The sequence below is a fragment of the Xiphophorus hellerii genome, chromosome 20 (genome assembly GCF_003331165.1).
Source record: "Xiphophorus hellerii strain 12219 chromosome 20, Xiphophorus_hellerii-4.1, whole genome shotgun sequence".
Taxonomy (NCBI): Eukaryota; Metazoa; Chordata; class Actinopteri; order Cyprinodontiformes; family Poeciliidae; genus Xiphophorus; species Xiphophorus hellerii.
In genome coordinates this window covers 8,632,973-8,653,779 of record NC_045691.1, presented here as the reverse complement: position 1 = coordinate 8,653,779, position 20,807 = coordinate 8,632,973, and the positions used below count along the sequence as shown (strand labels likewise).

Below are 20,807 nucleotides of genomic sequence, written 5' to 3'. Positions count from 1 at the left end.
TTCCACTATTCTAAGCTATTTCAATAATTCTAGATTAATGTATTTGTTACAAATTAACTACAACAGCGTTACATTGATCTCTTCTTATGGCAAAAGTTTTGATTGCAGGCTGTTTAATGAATTTTTATGCAGTTGTTTGGGCTGATTAGCAACATTCTGTTCTTCAAAAGAGAAGCACATTTTTGATGCCCAATGCTTTGTCCAAGTTTTAGTCTTTTGTTGAAGACATTCAACATAAATGATCAGGAGAATCACATAATTATCAGAGGACTGTCCAATATTGGAAGTAAGAAACCAAAAATTGATTTAATATTTCAATTCTGAAGTGCTTTTGTCAAATGTATGTTTACTAAAAAACAAAAACAAAAACACACACAAAGAAATCCACTGTGAAAATGTTCAGTTTTTTAAGACATGAAATGTATGGTGATATTAAGAAAGGGTGCATTTTTTATATGCTTAAAACAATTAACCCTTAAAAAGATTCTAAGGCACAGGTGTCAAACTCCAGTCCTCAAGGGCCGGTGTCCTGCAGTTTTTAGATGTGCCACAGGTACAAAACACTAATGAAATGGCTTAATTACCTCCTCCTTGTGTAGATAAGTTCTCCAGAGCCTTGCTAATGACCTAATTATTCTATTCAGGTGTGGTGCAGCAGAGGCACATCTAAAAGTTGCAGGACAGCGGCCCCTGAGGACTGGAGTTTGACACCCCTGAAAGGGATGAATTATTTCCATGTCCACATTGTGATTTGTTGTTGTAGATCAGGGGTGTCCAAAGTGAGTCCTCAGGGGTCGGCATCCTGCATGTTGTAGTTCTCTCCCTGGTGATAGTTACTTCCTCCTCCTCAGCATGTCAATGTTCTGCTGAGAGCTGCTAACAAGCTATCATTTGATCCAGCTGTGTTGAACCAGGGAGACATCACGCAGGATACTGGCCTTTGAGGACTGACTTTGGACACCCCAGTTGTATTTCTCAGAATTTGAAAATTTATTTTAAGACTTCAATTAAGAATCGTAAGAAACATCAATTAAAATAAGAAAATTAAGTTTATTATTTATCATGTTTTGTATAGTTGGAGCTGGACCATGAGCAGGCAAGAGCTTGGGATCATTGAGAGATAGTTTAATAAGACAAAAAAACTTAACATAATATGAATTGATCTGGAAATAGAGCTTCTGTAGTTGAAATCTGAGGTGTGTGCATAACACAAATGTACTTACATATATATATATATATATATATATAGTAATAAATGCATTTGTAATGACTTTTCAGCTATGCTTTATATTCAGGTTAGCACAGAAAATAAAAATTTATTCATTTTTTAAATTTTTTTATGTGTGCATATTTTTGTGACTTTTTTTTTTTATCTAACCTTTCCCTTCTTATTTCTCCAATAACGCCATTGTGGTCATTGCAATCACAAGCTTCTTCTCAGAGACACATTCAGTCCTTCCGCGGACGCGCAAGCGTGAGCGCGCACCCCTATCTGGCGTCTTTTTTCTCTGCCATAAGTAGGAGGAGAGTGTCCGGATGCTCGGCACATCATCTTGGAGAGCGGACCACCGGGTTGTTGCTTCTGTTTCTGCTTCTGCTGCTGCGCGGCGTATCTGTCCCACCTGAAGCCTTATGACCCAACTGCCGCTTAAATCCGAGACGAAATCAAAGGAAAACGACAAACCAACGTAAAGTAAGAATAATCTCAACACAAGCGTTGCGTTTAGATGATATGTTAATGTTTTTACCTTGCATGTTATAATGTAAATGAGCAGCTTTTTTCACACTTTGAAGCGTTTTTTAGACGCTCGAGCGAGTTTACAGTGGCATGTAACTTTATTCATGGAAATTTGTCCACTGAGTTCCCCCGATTAAAAAAACCTGCTTGACTTGAAGAGAGTAAGTTAATGAAGATTTGCAAACCCGGGGGAACTTAGAACAATTGTGACAAATTCATTGCAAAAATTGACTGAGTTCATACGAATTCAGTCAGCAGAAAAAAAAACCAAACAAAAGAAATCCTGATTAAATGCTGAGTAAACAGAAACTCTGAATATCAGTTCAGAAAGATGAATATGTGAAATCACCCAAGGACACTCTGACATTATGTTTCAAGCTGTATCCTTTCTCTGAGTTATTTTTCTGAAAATGAAGAAGTTTGTCACTAAAATCTATTTTTTGAGGGTCAGTAAAAGTGTTTCTGCAAAGTATTATCAATTATTTTTAAAATATTATTTCTGGCCTTCTTTTTTCAGTGATTTAAAACTATTTCCATCTCACAAATTGTTTCAGAATTTTGCTTTTGGTCTCAGCACGAGCTGCACCCCTGCTACGTTTCATCCTGAGTGAGATCATTGTTGATCGTCCATTCTTCTCGTGCACCAATGCTTCACAACTTGTGTTGAGTGCTGCCAAATGTGGCTGCATCTGTTTGATCCCTCAACTCTGGCAGGTCAGCAAGTGCTGCTCACTCCATGAAAAGGAGGAGGAGGTGAAGCCGAGGGGTAGAGAAAATTTGGGGTTCATATAATTAGTTTGCATGCTTCACTTCATAATGTCCAAACAGGAGCATTTCCCCCTTGCTGGTGGGTTAGACTGTTCCCATGTGGAATGTCCACATACAGACACAGGTGTCCACATTTCACGGGTCAGCAGAAGAAACAAGTTTTGTTGGTGGTTGAAGCAGCCAAAGCTTTGTTGTGTTTGAGTAGACACAGTTGGTGTTCCTTCCTGCTATAAATAAATTGGTGTCTTAGACACTTTACGTAAATGAGATAAACCCTCAATTTCTATTTCTTTACCACCTCTACTCTTTCTGTGTTGCATCTCATTTTCTCATTTTTCTCCCAGTTTCTCACCCTCTCCTCCTCCCCCTTCCATTTGTCTCTCTCGTTCTCACTTCTCTCAGTGGGTCGTCTCTTGTTTCGTTTCTTGGTGCTGCTTGTGTCTCGCAACATTTCTGGAACATGCCTCTGTGTGGGTGTCAGAGGAGGTCTCCCTGCTGTGAATTGTGTGCATGCAGTGATTTAAGCAGAGTTAAAGTGTTGCTGCACTGGCACGAGTTTTCACGAGATGTTGTTGCTGTTGCTTTGCTTCGGAGACAATGTTCTGGTCTCATCCTGCATCTGTTGTACCTGCAATCAAATTACCACCCAATTGTTTTGTGTCTTCCCTGCTCTCTGCTCATCTTCTGTTGCTGACAGATGGACCTTCCTTATGGCTCTTTTTTTTTTTTTTTAAATCACTGCTTCCACACCTATGAGCTACAGAAATCCCCTCCAGTCAATGTGTGAATCTCACCAAAGACTGTGGAGGATTTGACAGACAAAGCAGTTTTATTGTGCTGAAGTCAGTGGAATTGGTCCCTGAGGAAATGAAGTTTTATGGCGTTGGCTGCAGCTTGGCAGACTTGTTTTCTGAGCAGTGCCATTAACTATCTCAGTATTTTGCTCCAATTTTATTGAGGTGATATTTCTGATCACCCATGCTACACCAAGTAGACGTATTATAGCCAATGAAAGAGATATAGAGGTAAGTGTTTATGAACCAAACATGCTTCATTCTTACTTAATTGCACAGTGATATTGCATTATGCAGAGCAAAGCCTGTTTGTGTTTTCAGCATAAATTTTTCCTTGTGATTACTGCAGTTAATTTTAGATTTTCCCTCTCATTATATGTTAAGTCTGTTTTAAGTGTACACTTCAGTGATCCATGCAGTTCGAAGGGGATTTTTTTGTTAGTTTGAAGCCATACGCCCACATTGTGGCCTGTGGTTTCTTTTTGACAGACTACTTTAAATGAGCAAATTATGCATAGCTCAAAAGACTGGAAAACAGCTGGCTTTTGAGTTGATTGTATTTTATCAAGAAAATATACTTAATTTTAAATTGAAGTCATTGCACATATACAGAATAAAAACAGTGTAAAGGTGTCTCTGTGTAACATGACGGCTCTCTTTGAACAGCCTGTTTCTGGAGTCTTTGTTTGCTGGATCCTTATGGCCCTGCTGGTTCCTCCGAGAGATAAAACAACGGGAGCAGATGGCTCCTCGAGGTCTGGTGTCACAGCAGGTGAAGCTGAAAGATGCACACATGCAGCAGTTTAATACCAGGGTCGCCTCCTGTTCCGCCCCGTCGCTTCTCTTTTTCCAACCTTTTCTGTCTCTGCCACGGATCCGGGTTCAGGCTCTGTTAAGTATATTTTTATAACGAGTCTGTCACTGGAGCACAGCGTTGCTTAAGGGACTGACCAGTTGATCACAGACTGGAGAGAGGTCTCTGATCTCATCAGAGCTTAATCATCCAGCACTCCAATAGGGCCCGCTTTGCAATTTGTTGCAAGATTACCAATCATTTTACACTTACACATTCTACTTTGATTCATGTCTCCCGGGTGGCCTTCTCGCGCCATGTGCTGTGCTTATGAAAGCTCCCACCACACACGCTCATACATATAAATTGTGTTTTCTACAAATGTAAACTATTACAGCTCAATTTCAGCCTCCCTGCCCTGGCTTCCGAAAAATATAGAATTGATTTTAAGATTTTATTGCATTTTATATTGGAGCTCACATTTTCCCTTCAGCCTAGTGTCGAATTTAAACATTCAGTATCAGACGGTCAGAAGCAGAGATTCATATCAAGAATTCAGTCTGAGTACTCAGGAGAGATCAAATTAGTGTGAATTGTGTCATATTTATTTTAGGATTTTTTTTTCATCCATCAAAATGTAAATAGTTATTACTCCCATGCTGTAAAAATCACAGCTGTAATCTCACCTTCACAGAAGATACACTGATTCAACAACAACTGAATTGTTCAGAGCCAGCTAATTGATGTTGAAATTTTAATATAAATTTTGGATCATCTGAGCATCACAAAAACTCTTCTACATTCATGTTTTTGTTTTGTTTTTTCATTTTAAAAAAACATTTAAAAATGTAATTTTTTCATGAAAAAAATGATTGGGGAAAAAAGTATACTTTTAAAGTAAAATTAAATTATATTTAATTTTATAAAGGTATCTATTTGTACTGCTTATTGGTACAGGAAAGAATCCATGTATTTGTGAAAAAAACTAACAAGAATTATTTGATTATTAACCGCAACTATGATTTTTTTTGTTAACTAAACAAAATCTAGAGCTGTCCTTATATTGCATGATGCCTTAAGGTACATTTCATGTGGGGTGAATATCGTCCACCAAACAGCACCATTTGTGTTTCCATATATATTTAAATTCACATTGTTTAAAAGCAGCATCAGGAGGGCAGATATGCTGTTACTTTGTGAGAATTTTGTTGTTTTATTGAGCCGAAAGAAAAATCAAGCCAGGTTTTGCCACGGATTTATCTAATGTAAAATGTGTCAAACAAGAGCCTTGAGAGAGTTTGACAAGCGATTAAATAAGCACATTTTGTAGTGAATGTTAGACATAAATATTTTATAAAAATCTAAGATAGCCTCTTCATTGTTCAATTAAAACATTTGTTGTGTGCTTTTTTTTTTAATTGAACTTTAAATCTATTTTTTTAAATAAGTAATACAGCTATCCCTGCGATGTCTTGATGTTTAACTGTATTTTTGTTTAATGATGTCATGCATGCATGAAAGCAAGGTATGGTAAATATATTTAAGTAAGTAAGTAAAGTTTTTCATGAAGGTAAGATTGGCAAAGCTACAGTCTTACATAAATGACCAGCTTAGATAGACATATTCTGGAGTGAGTGCGTTCTTTGAAAGTCTGATATTAAATGTTTTTGAAATCCTTAGTTAAGGTTAAAATTGTGTAACTCTTCAATGTAGCTGTGATTGTTTTCAAGAAAGACATACATGCAAATTAGGGGTGCACCGATTTATCACCCAGCCGATTTATCGGTGCCGATTTCTTTAATCTTGGGAGCTTGGCAATTGGTCAATACTTACATGTGAAGCCGATCTTATCCCCTGACATTATCTACCTCAGCAAAAGTCTAAAAATCAACCAATGTCCTTTTTTGCTCTCCAGTGAGAGAGGTTTGACTGATAGCCCACCAGGTCATGTTTGCAGATAATAGTACTAAGCCCACTCAGTCAACTCAGCAACAATCTTGCTATATTTAGTGACATTTCTGAAAAATTGGCATCAGACAAAATCGGAATCAGCAGGTCAGGCTTTTTAAAGATTGATAATCTGAGATTGGTCAGAAAACTGCAATCGGTGCACCCCTAATGCAAATGTATTGAAATTTAGCTCAGTTTTATCAGCAAATATTTCTATGTATGGAAACGAAGCTAATAAGACTGCAACTTAAAGTCACCAATAAAACATATTAGTGCATCTTGTAGAAACTTCCCGTTGTTTATTATAAAATCCAGCAGTGTATCATCGTTTGTCTTTTTCAAAAAGAAAAGATTACATTGTGTCATACAGAGATTAAAATGACCTTTTTGCAGCATTTTGAGAAGTAGTTGATTTAAACAGCTAACATTCAGCGAAAGGGTGCCTGCATTAAAGAAAATCTGGCAAACATAATTTTGAATCCCTCTATAGAGAGTATGATTTAGACAGAATATTAAGTTCTTTTGATAAGAACTCTCCTAATATCCTTAAGGTCGAGGTGATTCTTTAAATGCTTTATTGATAGCTCCTTTTGGTATAGTGGTTGCCATTCGAGTGGTAGATTATCCTCTTTGGGAAAGTTGATAAAGAAACCTGTCAGGCCACCAGTTTGTGGCGTCCCACCACCTCGGTGCAGATGCTCGTCCTGCTGTGCTTCACTAGGCTTGTTTTAATACACAGCACCAGCAGGAGGCTGTGGTTGTTTACTACACACTAGATGACACGCTTGAAACCCAGAATACCACCCAGAGTGCACCATTATCACCCTCACCCCACGTCTCGTCAAAGGGCCACCTGTTTAGTAGCACATGAAAGTCTGCGAGAGGGAAACAAGGCGCTGCTGTGCTGAGATAGTCAGTCGCGTTCCCTTTCAGTTGACAGCTCTATTCAGGCCTCAGATTTGATGGGGAGGCCTTCTGTTCCTATGCAAGCGTCACATTTTTCCTCTTTTCTTTTTTATTGAGAAACTGGTTTCTTAGAAGGGTCATGTTGTTGTGAAGCTTCTGCTTTTATCTGCTGTGCAGGTGATTATGATTTGTGCTTGTTTCTGTAAACAGAGCATTTATCCTTTGATTTCTTCCACTCAAAAAAAAAAGAACAATCTTTGTCAGGTTGAGAATAAATACTTCTGAAAAGACCATTTTTGCTCTTATTTGTGAAAATGGAGCATAGCATTTTCTTGCATAGCAAAAAGAATGCTCCCACTATCTGGTTCCACTATAAGATTTTTATTTATTTATTTATTTTGGTTTTCTTTTTCTTATCTGAAAGACACAGTTGGGAGAAAACATGTTAATTGTGGGCTGAAAGCCAAAATTTCTTTGCAAAGCTGTGTTTAAAGTCATGAAATCTTGTTTTTAATATTTTTTCAGATATTCTATTGAGGATTTTTCTTTTTAAAAATAGGCAAAACAATAGCAGTTTTTCCACAGTACTTTTCCTTGAGTAAAAATATTTTGTCCCATAAAGCTTAGATTCCTTTTGACTAATGAGAAGGATTCTATACATGAATTTCATTGGTGTTGAATATTTTATTTCCCTAATGCTTGTCTGCACACACATCTGCCTTTTTAGTACCAGTAGAAAGTGGGATTTTGATATCACAATGCCATACAAAAAAGGAATCACGTGGCAACTAATACTGCTGTAAAATCTGCCATTATGTGCTTATTTCATTTATATTCAAACACCTATATTGCTCTAATTTTATATTTAACTTAAATTGGAATGTTGTTTTATAACATTTATGGTTGTTCTGAACCTTGAATTATTTTAAAACAGCTTGCATTTTTTGTTGTTTCCGGAAGAGTCTTAGGAAATACATTTTGGAGCTTTTGTAACTTGTCAAAATAATGTTTGTAGCCCAAATTACTACAGTATGACACCAGCAGGACGCTCTTAAACAATTTACTAAACATTATCACATATGTTGTGAGGTTTTGCTAACAGTGATCATCAACCTTCCTGTATTTGTGTGACATTGGCCTGATTTTGTTCCCTCTATGAATATAATTACAGCTGGGTTTAGCACAGAGCTGTCAATGATAATGTACAGGCAGCAGACACACAGTTCAGGATAAAGTATTGATCTGTTTTAACTATTGGATATGCGTCACCCCTAACTAATCACTTTGGCATTTGGTCATTAGCATGCAAGACAGTGCAAGGCTAGATTTTTCAACCATAACCACTTAAATTTGTTTGCTATCTAAAAACAATTCAACTGTGAGCTGTGGTTAAGCAATCGAAAAGGACTAAAACAGACAAACAAGAAAAGAAGATTAGGTTCTCAAGGTAAAAATTATACTTAGATTCAGACTTTCTCCTGCAGTTGCTTCTGCCTCCTGTGGAGATGCAGACAAAGAATCTAAGATCATATTGTAAAGAAATCATGTATCCATGCAGAGAATAACATTTGAACCTCTCAACTTTTCCACATTGACTGTCTCTGCCTTAATAGGATGATTCTTTACAATAAGTGTTACAGGTAAATGCCAGTTTCGCATTAATTTAGAATAATTTGAACATTTTTGCAACAAAACAGAAACATTTCATAATTTGACTGAGCCATTTACATCCAAAAATCTCATTGATTTGTGTAAAAACGTACTTTACTTGCTTGTTTCTGTTTCCAAAAGTGTTGACTTAGCTGGCGCATTATTTTCCTTTACTGCTAATTGTACCAGAATACTAACATTTAAAGAATAATATGCTGTTTGTAAAAACTTGCTTCAAGTTTCCTAGTCATATTTGTTTTGGTTTTTTTTATTAATTTTGTTGGTCCTCGCCCACAGATAGTGGTGCCACATCCCTCATATCCAGAACTGTTATTCCTGTAATATTTGTCTATCTGCTGTGATCAAACATATTTTCACTTGGTCAATTTTTGGATTATTTTACTAGGCAGCTGGTTTGTTACTAGCATTTGAAGTAAACTTACTAGGACGTAACTTTTCTAGTAAGTAAATCTACATAAAGATGCTGATCAGAAAAAAAAAACTCAATAAAACGTTTTAAAGAAATTGCCAATGAATTTCGTCTTCAACATGAGTCATCTAATACTATCGTGGGACCAAAATTTAGAAAAAATATAAAAGGTGATATTTTTACTAGAGAAGTTGATGAAAAAGAAATTTGAAATTATTTTAAAATTGTTCAACTTTTTTTCAAACAGCCATGAAAATAATCAACCAATTCTAGACCAGTGTCACTTAAATGTGCTTCAAAAACAGTTACATGAGAATATACATGTTTAAGCCATTTTCTGTCCATTTGTTAGTTTATTTGTCCACTCTATCCCTCTTTTGGTCTTATAGGGTTAAGCACTCAACATCAGCAACACTTCATATGTCAAACAAACAGATTCCCGTTCTGATAACCCTGATCTTTGACACCCCAAAGGCCTACTTAGAGATAAAGATCTCACCCCAGTGAAGAGCCACACGCACAAGTTTTCAAAGAGTCCAGCTGGTTGAACTCCCAGAGGTCCATTGACATACTCCAGCTCTAAATCCCATGAGTGATACTTGCACTCGCACTGCAAATTTCCCCTGACATCAGCACTATCCTCTGCCCAATTTACGAACACACCCCCACACGCGCATGCCCACGCACACGCCCACACCCCCCCCACACACACACACCTCACACAAAGCAGACTATTATTTTTGTTATTTCTAGAAACCCTTAAATGTCCCATGTGTACCAATGGTGTGCCTTTCTCAACTTAGTGTGATGAAAGACCAAAGACCTCATCAGGCCCCAGCCCCCCTCACAACTCAGCCTTCCAGGCTCGGAGAGAGCACACACTCACCATCACTAACAGCTCAATACTTCTTGCTTATTGATTTTCTGTATACCCTGCACCGCAGTTTGTCTTTTAACACAAGAGACCCATCTGCTGCAACACCATAACAGCTGTGTGTACTGTCTGCAGCGATGGATTGTATCATTTTAAGAAGAGGACAAAACAAACAATTTTTAACTATGTCATCTTGAGTTTTACTAAGGAGGAAAACCATCTGTGCCTGTTGTGTGGTGCTGGGAATAACAATGAGAACACACGGCAGCGCCATTGACGAATACAATAATCTGAGGAGACAATAATCTATATGTCATATCCAAAAAAAGTCCCATTAGGAATCTACGCAGTTATTTCTTATTTACAGTCATGCTAAACAAATTAGGGAATGCATTCAACTGAAGTTCGCTTTTCAGATTATTTTTTTTAAATGGTTTTTTTTTTTATTGTCTTTAAGCTAGGTATTAAACATTATTTCATTAAGCCAACATAAATGTATTAAAAATGTTGGTCTGATTTAATATTGTAATCTGAAATGTTTTCATTCACTGTAATCATGTGATTACAATAATAGTAACATAACATGCTTCACTTGTTATCTGTGGAGTATGTGTTTTTGTGGAGCTTTGAATGCATGCAGGGATCAGTTTAAAGCAATTGAGATCGTGCCGTGATTTATTTAAAATAGGTTTTTATTGTATAAACTGTCACAAACTATCTTGATAAGATGGAAAGCTATACAGTCAAGCAATGCAAAATACATACTGGAGGTAAACATGCTTTATTATTTTTATTTCATGTATTACTACAAATCTTGCAGGGTTAAATTTGAATTCTTTGTAGCTTTCCTACTATGCATGGTCCTTCCTCCGTCTTAAACATGTAATTTTTAGTACATTAAATCATGAAGGCAACGAGTTAGGTACACATTATATTTAATTTTTGTATTGTACCTTTTGTATTGTATTGTATTTAACATAGTTATGCTTTGCATTAACATGATCAAAGTTCAATAAACTAAATTAAATTTAAATATGCCACTGAAGATGCAAGTAACTGCCTACTGATGTTAAATCAGAATGTAAGCTAAAAAAATGTTTTACCGTATTGTCCTATAAGATAGTGGGCCTCGGGGCAGTGATAAAAAAGAATAAATGTTCCACTTCACTGCTTTGTTCTTCACATATTTTATTCACATTTGGTTGCAGTGACACACCAATAATGTAGATATACTGAGCCTCATATTTCAGTTCAGTCACATCTCAGATATGTTGACTTTCATAATGAAAGGTGCAGCTGGAGGGCTCTTGAGACCACTGAATAGACAGTGATGAAAGATGTGCGCAGTGCAGTGTCTTGTTTTGAGTTATGTATGAAGGCACAATAGTGAAAATGTAAGAAGGCATTGTGAAAAAGAGGAAAAGGTTGTTTTTTTTACCCCTCCAAGGGGTCTTTTGTGGGCTCTAGTGTCCCTTATACGACAGTAGGCTGACAGGGAACAGGGAAGGAGAGAGGGGAAGGCATGCGGCAAATATCGTCGGGTTCAGGAGTCGAACCCGCGACGGCCGCGTCGAGGACTCAAGGCCTCCAAATATGGGTCGCGCTAACCCCTACGCCACCACGGCACGCCCCAGGAAAAGGTTTTTTATTGTTCAACCAGTAAAGTCCCGTTGAAATTACAAACCTATTTTTATCAGGGGAGTCCTGACCAAGAGACAGCAAAAGTTACACAACAATTAAAATTAGGCTACACGATTAAAATGCCAAACAAATATTTTTTAAAATGGTCACAATTAAAAAACATAATCTCTAGAACTGTTAGTCTGGACTGAATGAGCTCAATGAAATAAATTCAGTTGATTTCCAGTCTTTCTGTAAAACACTTCAAATTTAAATTAAAGTTAATCCTTTCAAGCTTAATGAAATACTACTAATGCTACTACTGCTACAGTTGCTGTTCCTTTCTCAATGTTGTACCCATAAACAAATAGTGAGCACTCAAAGTATTGCATGCAAGTCTATTTTCTTTATCAGTATTTTTTTAAAATTGCGATGTTTGTTTTATTTCACATATTTAATTGTGTAATATTCTTAGACTTTGAATTACACCCTATTTCCATTTATTTTAAACCTGATTGCTGTTTGTACTAGTTGTTTCTTATTCAATTTGACGCATTAGCTGCCTTTGAGCAAACCAAGTCAACTTCAGACCACCTCTAACTCATATTGATGTCTTGAAACAAATTTTCTTTTCTGTAAAAAAAAAAAAAAGACAAAATTATTGGATTGTTAAAGCAGATGCTAAACCTCTTATTAACCAGTGCAAACAGATGAACTGGCAATACAAGATGCCCGGCTGCAGATGCTCCATTTGTTCCGAGAAAAGGACAAGATGCCGAACACGAAGCACAAAAGCTTAACTAAAAATTTTGACTCGTCTATGTTCTTGACGTAAAAAATAAAAGTATGGTTGTCTAATCATATTTAAGTATGTTTTTATGGCTAAAAATGACTAAACTCTATGTAAAGGTGAAAACAAATTACTAAAAGCAAAGGACCATTGAAAACTCAGTAAAAGTGTAAACGGGATGGAGTCTGCTTGTGTTTAAGAACTTCTAGGTAATTTACATTTAATAAAAAAATAATTAAAAAATGAGCAGTACTTAGATGTGTTTTCATCTCTCAGCAGGTGGCGCCGTGTTGGAGAGAAAATGGCACTCCACTGGAGTCTGCTGCTGGTGTTCCTGTTTACCATCCTGGCTCTGTCACAAGGTACTGATCCTGCTGCTCCACATGGCAAGAGGAGAAAGGCACAAACCTCAGCAGGTAGCAGTAATGCCCTACAGTACCCTGGTCAAGTTCTGCAGAGCCAAAGCCATGGCAGGGATCGCAGGGGGCACGGCAGCCAGAGGAGCCGCTACGCTAAAGGCGAAGCTGGAATCCTCTCTCACAGGGGCCTGCATCCTCTTCCCAGGCTTGGTGATGAGGAGACGGGCCTGGAGGGCCTGAACCCAGTGAGAGTTGAAATGGGCCCAAGCAGGGACAGAGCTCGACAGAGTGCGAAGAGCTCATCCCAAAACCAGGAAAGCAAGAACCAGGAAAACCAGCTAGTAGGAACACGCAAGGGAAGAGGCCACGGGAATGGGCACAGGCACTTTTTTGAGAACAAGAAGCAAGGGAGTCGACGAGACAAGGTGCGACACAAAAAAGGTGAGATTTGCTCAAGTTCAGGTCAAGTGTTTAAACAGAACTTTGAGTTGAACCATTTTCAGTTCTGGATCAACAACGAAACTTAACACTGATGTTGCTATACATTACTATAATTCTCAAATCAAATATGTTTAATTTTAATGTTATCACAAGCTGCAGAGCCTTTATAGCCTAAAATGTCACAGAAAAAGTAAATACTATTATAATTAAAGGTCTAATAATCTACCCCACAAAAGGTATTTGTCCTCATTATCATTTAATTCACCTTTACTCAAACAAAAGAGCTGTGTGGAGCTTTGTTAGTAAAGCTCTTTAAAGGAAACCAATAAATACACGCCGTTTATTATGAAATGTACATAATACAAGTTGGTGATGTTATAACAGATTAAAAAGACAGAAAACCATTTCATTTAGAGACATTTTCAATTTTTTATTATTTTATTTTTTGAAACTCCTCCAGGGGGTCTTTTGTGGGCTCTAATGTCCCTTATATGAAAGTAGGCTGACAGGAATGGGGGAATGAGAGGGGAGAAAACATGCGGCAAATATTGTCAGGTCCTGGGAGTCGAACCCGCAACGTCCTGCGTCGAGGACTCAAAGGCCTCCAAACACTGGTTCATGCACTATCCCACCATGGCACGCCCTTTCGATTTTTAATTTTAAAGAAAATTGTTTAGTTAACTTCAGAATTCTGAAACTGATTTGTTTGTCATACAGCATTTTTATATCTTCCTCCACAGATTTGCTACTAAATTGAAGTCAGGACTGGTTTTTATAAAACATTAAGATTATTTCCAACTTAAAGAAACAGAAGTTTTCATTAAACCTAAATCTGCCTAGTGTATGAATAATTTGGACCTTAAATGTATGCATGACTTTGGTATGATCGGCAATAATAATGTTCAGGAGGAAATATTTTTGAAAACAACATCTGTACGAAAAAAGCATTGCAAAATGAAATAGGAGTTGTTATGAAAAACCAAAGCGATCTGAATATGCTCTTGTAGATTTTGTTCAGATCCAAAACAAAACAACAGTTTTTCCATCTTGTCAGGGTTTCCCTCAGGGCCTGAGGCCAGCTCTGCGTTCAAGGACAGAGACCAATTCGAGGATCCTCCCCCTCTTCATCCTCACCATCTACCTCCCCCTTCCTTGGCGTGACCCCACCCAGTGAACCCCCCTCCCCCATTGACAGCCTCTTTGACTCTGACTCCTCCATGGTTACCACGGCGACGAACGAGCATCCCCCAACGCGTCCCCCTGGCTCTGCCAAACCCCAGGTAACCTCAACAAAACTGGAGTGCTTATTAAAGGCTGTGTCTCCTGTACCTCAGTGTGACTCCAGTGTGCCAGGGAAATGGAATGAAAATGGGACCCCATTGCTGCAGTTATGCTGCTCCAAATCTCTTAGCTCATCTTAGAAAAGAAATTGTGAAGCTGAAAGCTGCTGGTGAAAAATGTCCTCCAGCAATCCAACCTCTCTGGCTCTTTGTTGCAGTGTGTTTGAGAGGTATGACCATATTCATTGTAATAGTAGCGGACTGCTGGCTCTCTAAGTTCGAGAGCATGTTTTCTGTGAGCACCTTTTTGTCCATGTGTCACCACCATTCCGGCTTTTTTCTTCTATTATGGGCTTGTGTTCTGGAGAAACTGCAGGGTGCAGAGGCCGACATTGACCACCTGTCACATCCACCCAGAATGAGAAATGCATGTTTTCAATTAGATCTGTCCATTTCTGGGCATGAAGCTAATTATGCGCCCATCTTTGGGTGAAGTGTAAAAGAGAAAATCGATTTCTTAGAACCAATTAAATTATAAAACTAGGACTTTATCAACTATACAGCATAACTCTTGAAAGTGATGACACAACATAACACAAAGAGCCACGTGATAAGCCCCATTTCTCCTTGAGATCTCTGTAGAAATCCAACTACTCAATATTTTTATTTTTTCATAGTACCTTGCAGAAGTATTTACTCACCCTTAACTGTACAAACACAAACTTCAGTCTATTTTATTGGAATTTTATGTGAGAGATACACACACAGTAATGTGTAGAGTAGTGTAAAAAAAAAATGTAAAGTGTCTTACTTACATTTGCTTTCTGTCCCCTCTGGACTCAATGCTTTGTAGAACCACATTCTTGAAAGCATAGCTGCAAGTCTTTTGCAATATGTCTCCATAATTTTGCACATCCAGGATCTAAAAATGTTTGTCAGTTTTTCAGCACTAATTATCTCAAGCTCAATGAGATTAATAGATGGTGTGCATGGAAATTGTGTGTCTGTTAGTTTTTCTCAACATAGATTATTTTATATGGCCAAATAGTTGAATTTGCAGTATAATCATCTGACCGCATGTCTTTTGTGTCCCCTGCACTGTTTATTACAGAATTTATAACTGTGAGATTCTTTCAACAATTTCTTTCTTCTTGCAGAAAGGCCATTTGTAGAGTGCTACATGAAGGGTACAAGATTGCCAAAAAACCCATCATGTCTCAATTTATAGAAAAACCAAGAGCAGATAAGGACCAAAATGATAATAAAAAAATCTATTAGGCTGAAAAAGATTACAAGGACATTTCTAAACTTTTGAAAATCCAGTGAACCACATAACAATTCACAAGGTTTAATGTCTTGAAACAGGTGCTGTGCACTGACATCCAAGAAGATACATTTTTCTAAAAAAAAAAAAAGAGTAATTAAATATTTTTGTACTATGAAAGACTAAAAAAAATCACCCTAGGAAGACCAGTGTTCACAGGTTTGAGCAAGAAGCAAGATTTTTTAATTAGCACTTAATCCACTTTTTATTCAAGTTTTAAAGAGCTTCTGTGCAGAAACTGGTACCTCCTGCTATTAAACTAATTGATATTTCCAATAGTCTATTTCCAGAGGCTGAAGAAAAGTATGGATCTTGTTTCACCAGGGGGTTATTGTTTAAAGAATTTCATTTGAAACATCTCAAAGTCCTGCTGACTGAATTACACTGTGAGGCATTTGTTTTCCATGAAGGAATTGAATCTGGAAATCGTTTTCATGGCTTTTATTGCAAAATAGAACAGCTCAGGAAATGACTGTGGGGATTTGTTTTGCTGAAGTGACACAAATTTCGCATCTGAATATTATTATTTTATTAAAGAAAGAATATTTAAATTTTAAAGCACTTCCACTTAAATAAACACATGACTCAGGCCGAAGATTAAAACATTTCAAACAGCAAAGTGAAAGAGAGATCATTAATTTTTAATCTGAGATATTGCTTTTAAAACTTTAGACCTAATAGGGGCATAATGTATTTATTAATCCTTCACTATCATCTAGTGTTTTGTAAATGTTACAATGCACACAAGCGCTGCTCCTGAAGCATTTAATGCCAGAATTAGTCTATGCCGTTCCATAATAAAAACAAATTAAGTATGCAGTTGTGGTTAATGATCTGTAAGCTTCAGTCTCTAAACAGTGTATTTAAAACACAGAAGCAGTGTAAAGTTTATTTGTATGCTGGTCTGTGGGCAGACATTTTCTCTGCTACCAATTGATTGTTTTCTGAAGCTTAGCTGTTGTCTCTGTTGTCCTTTCAGGGCAGTTTATGAATCACTGATGCTTCACTGCTGCTGGTCACAACAAAAATGTTGCAATAAGAACAGCATTAATGCATTTACCTGCAAACAGTTTTTAATTGGAAAGAAGATTCTTGTTCATCTGTATGTTATTTGTTTTTTTTGCACAAAATCCGTGTGAGACTTAATCATAATGATTCCTCTGAAATGACTGAAAATACTGTGACCTTGCAATTTCAATTTAAGTTTGACTTTCAGAAGTCTGGACAAGGTCAAGGAGAGGTGATGCCAACGTTGGACATGACGCTCTTTGACTGGACGGATTATGAAGATATGAAGCCTGTGGATTCCTGGCCATCTTCCAGAAAGAAAGGTTCATAATGTCACTGTAATGCAGGTTTATTAAAGATTTTAATTGACGGGGAAAATCCTATTAAGGACATGGTCTCTCTGATTAAAAAACCAACCTCTTGGTCTATATCATGGTACAATTTTTTCTAACAGATTTTTAATACAATTATTTATTTTTAGATATTGTTGTAGGGCTAAAACACACATGGGTTTTACAATAGGCATACATTTTACAGCTCAAATAATCAATTATGTGAACAGAATTGTCACATTAGTTTCCTGTTATAAGCACAGAGTTTAAGGCTTTGGTCATGGTTTGTATGTAGTGCAGTTTTGTTATCACCTGTGAAATCAAAGCTTTGCAGTTCAGTTTTGGAAAAGTCTCTTAAATGAAGAATCTAATTTCAGATAGATTTATGGGGTGCCAGAACTCTAATAGTCGAAAGAGAAGTTTTTAAAATCTAAACCATTGAATTCCAGTCAGTGTTTTAAAACAGAATATATGACTTTTAAAGAAACATGTCCTCTTAATTAAGAAGAGAAAAGACAAATTCTTCTTAAGCTAATTCAGTTAAAGAACTGAAAACCTCTATTACAGATTTGGGAAAAAACAATTATGATATCTTATTACAAAATAAAGGCCATTTTTATGTTATGGTAAGAGTCTGGGATCACTGAAGTTGTACCCTGAGCCTAGAAGATAGATGAATTATGTCTTGTTAAAAGCATGAAAACACATTTTAAAAACCAAGAAGAAAACCATGAAGAAAAGATAATTGCCATAGTTACAACCTCTTTGATCAGTTTTGTTTAAAATAAATCTTTTGTGTTGAAATGATTTTCCTGCTGCAGACAAGAGACGGAGTAAAAACCTCAGCAGTGGAAATTTGACAGCAGATGTGGATGCAATTGAGCCATGTGACCACCATCTGGACTGTCTTCCAGGTCAGTGTGAACATAAATAACTCTTTAATTAGATAGAATTTGATTATTTAATTCACACATCTCTTAACTCAACAAATTATTTCATCACTCCAAAATAAACATCTTTTAGATCACCCTTGTCATAACACAAAAAATGCTTCTAGCAATCCAAACTGTCTGTGTATTAATTTTCATGTTATAATTTGTGTATTTCTTGTGCATCAGGTTCCTGTTGTGACCTGAGACAACATGAGTGCAAACCTCACAACAGGGGCCTGAACAACAAATGTTACGATGATTGCATGTGTGAGGAAGGTAAGTAGATTCAGTCACAGTAGATGTCATTTGATTGTTTTTAATTGTTGACTTAAATCAACAGCTCAATTTTATTATAAATAATTCCAAAAGAATTAGACTAAAGCTACCTCAAACATGCTAAATTATTCTGTGGAAACAGAAATACAGCTACTGAGTAGAGTGGTTTACGTTTAAAATAAACACAAGTCTCAGTCAATTGCTCAGATTTCTTTGGTTCTTCCATTCAAAGATTTTTTCTTTTTTTATTACTGTTGTGCTTTCTCCTATAAAATACCAAGTCACATAAATGCATTCATCACTGTTCCATGTTTTTTCCATTTGTGAATGAGGGCTGTCACTGTGATTTCCTAGAGTACCAAAGCCTGCTGTGTAACACTTTCCTGTTTGATCGATGTCAAAGTCCAGTTTCTATCAGTTCTTGAATTTCTGTAGATTGGGGCACAATACGTGGGTTTTCAGATATTTCATCCAACTTCATCCAAGGTCTTGGGGTTTGAATCCCAGCCATGGGTCTTACTGCACAGAGTTTGATTGTTCCCCATGTGTATGCATTGGTTCTTGGTTTACTTCCTCTCAGAGTACAAAACATGCATGTTTGGTTAAATAGTTATGTTATATTGCAAAGTGCAGTGTGTGCATCCATCATTGCTTGTCCACCATCCTGTGTTTCTTTGTGTTTACTTGGGCTAGACAGAGAACCCATGAGGAGCATTCCTCAACTTTCATGAATTAATACTAAAAGTTTCCTCACAATGTTTCTGTAATCTTACATTTGGCTGATTTAGATTTGAGCAAAGGTGCTTTATGAATGTATCTTTCAGGATTTCGTTGTTATGCTAAATTTCATCGGAAGAGACGTGTGACCAGGAGGAGGGGCCGGTGCGTCGTCCCAGAGTCAGTCAGCAATGACCACGGAGGCTTCATCACCATATGAAGATGAGAGAGGAATCAGCATGGAGAAGAAATATGTGACTACATCAATACAACAGGACAGCCATGACACTTCTAAAGAACTAAGTGCTTAAAGATGATCCCCTGCTGTGTTTTTTTTTTTTTTTAAATCAAATCAATCTGCAAATGTTAGCTGATTGGACAAAAATATCTGGGCCTTTATATCACAGTAGCAACTAATTAAAAATCCTTTAATGCTTCATTATGGGATAATCCGTGTGCCCTGTCCCAGCAAGTCAGCATCTTTAAGCACCTGGTTTTACTCTAAAAAAAAATATTTTAAAAAGGTTTCTACAACAAGACTCTTTACATAATACACCAAGCCCACTGGTTGTTTGAAAACGTGTTGCTGTTTTCATGTCATTTGATTGATCAAATTCAATCTGATTCACCAAGTTAAATTAGTAATTGTCACAGCTTTTAGATGTTGATTGACTTTGGTGTTGTCTGTCATGCAAAGTTTAGTTTGTTTTTAATTTTAGCAACAATCCTATACTGAATCCAATTGGCTTATCTCTTGATATATCTTTACAATACCAGTTTAATTTCTTTAGAGTTCAACATCTGCAAGTTGGATTACTTTAAACCCAATAAGCAATCACTCACTGGAATACATTTTAAAAATCTGGTATGTTTTTGTTTTTCTTTACTTTTAGCTTGTGGCCAGCATGTTGAGCAGGTTCACCATGTTAGTCATAAATACTATCTCAATTGCTCTGATACATAAATATAAGGCTGATCTAAATCCCAAGAACATTCTTAAAAATGATGCCACAGCTCAAAGTTTCCTAATGGTACTTGAATAAACAATAATACCGTTTTACTTTTCAGTCTAATGTCATCCATGTCCTAATATTGGTTTTGTATTTATTCTGTATTTGCATATATTTGTCTATAATTTCTGTTTTTCGCTTTTCATGATTAAACAGTTGCTAAGAAACTGTGTGTAACGTATCTTTTCCTATGTAGTGACAATAGATTTTTTTTAAAATTGCTCCCTAACAAAATTTCTTCAGTATCAGCCACATGTGTAAATTGGAAAAAACAAATCTGGATATTCATATTTAAAAAGTTCTCTTTACATAATTGAACTGAACTGAAGTACTACTGCTAAGATTGAACATCAAATTGAGGCTCTCAAAATTCTCATTATATTCACTGTAATATTATGTACGTCAGTCACAAAGTGGATTTAACCCTCCTGTTATGTTGCGGGTCAAATTGACCCGTTTAAAAAAAAATTTAAATAGTTGGAAGTGGGTTTTTTTGCATGAAACTTTTTCTATTTGTCTTAATAGGTGGACTCTACATATAAATTAAAAATGTATTCATTTTACACATTTGCAACACCCCCTGCGTCTACATACTACATACTGTAGATACTATTTGGGTCAATTTGACCCGGCAGTCAAGTTGAAGGGCAAAAAAAGATGAAGAAGTGTCTAATTCTATAATTTTCCTTGCAGCTATGAACCATATTTCACCAAACGCACACAAACACAAGCCACCACACACATACAGGGGGAGACAAGTATTGCCTTTGATTTTCAGCCACTTCATGAAGACCTTATTTTTATCATCACCCAAC

The 20,807-nt window shown here is 36.7% G+C and overlaps 1 protein-coding gene across 1 annotated transcript; it reads left to right on the top strand.

Annotated features, from left to right (window-relative positions):
- The first annotated feature begins 1,503 nt into the window (after positions 1–1,503).
- On the top strand, positions 1,504–20,159 carry draxina (dorsal inhibitory axon guidance protein a). Its single transcript, XM_032549728.1, is given in 8 exon segments — positions 1,504–1,693; positions 12,590–13,113; positions 14,168–14,233; positions 14,236–14,393; positions 16,922–17,048; positions 17,879–17,971; positions 18,176–18,265; positions 19,090–20,159. Coding segments are annotated over 7 exon segments (1,146 nt in total). The 5' UTR covers positions 1,504–1,693; positions 12,590–12,614; the 3' UTR covers positions 19,203–20,159.
- The last annotated feature ends 648 nt before the right edge of the window (positions 20,160–20,807 follow it).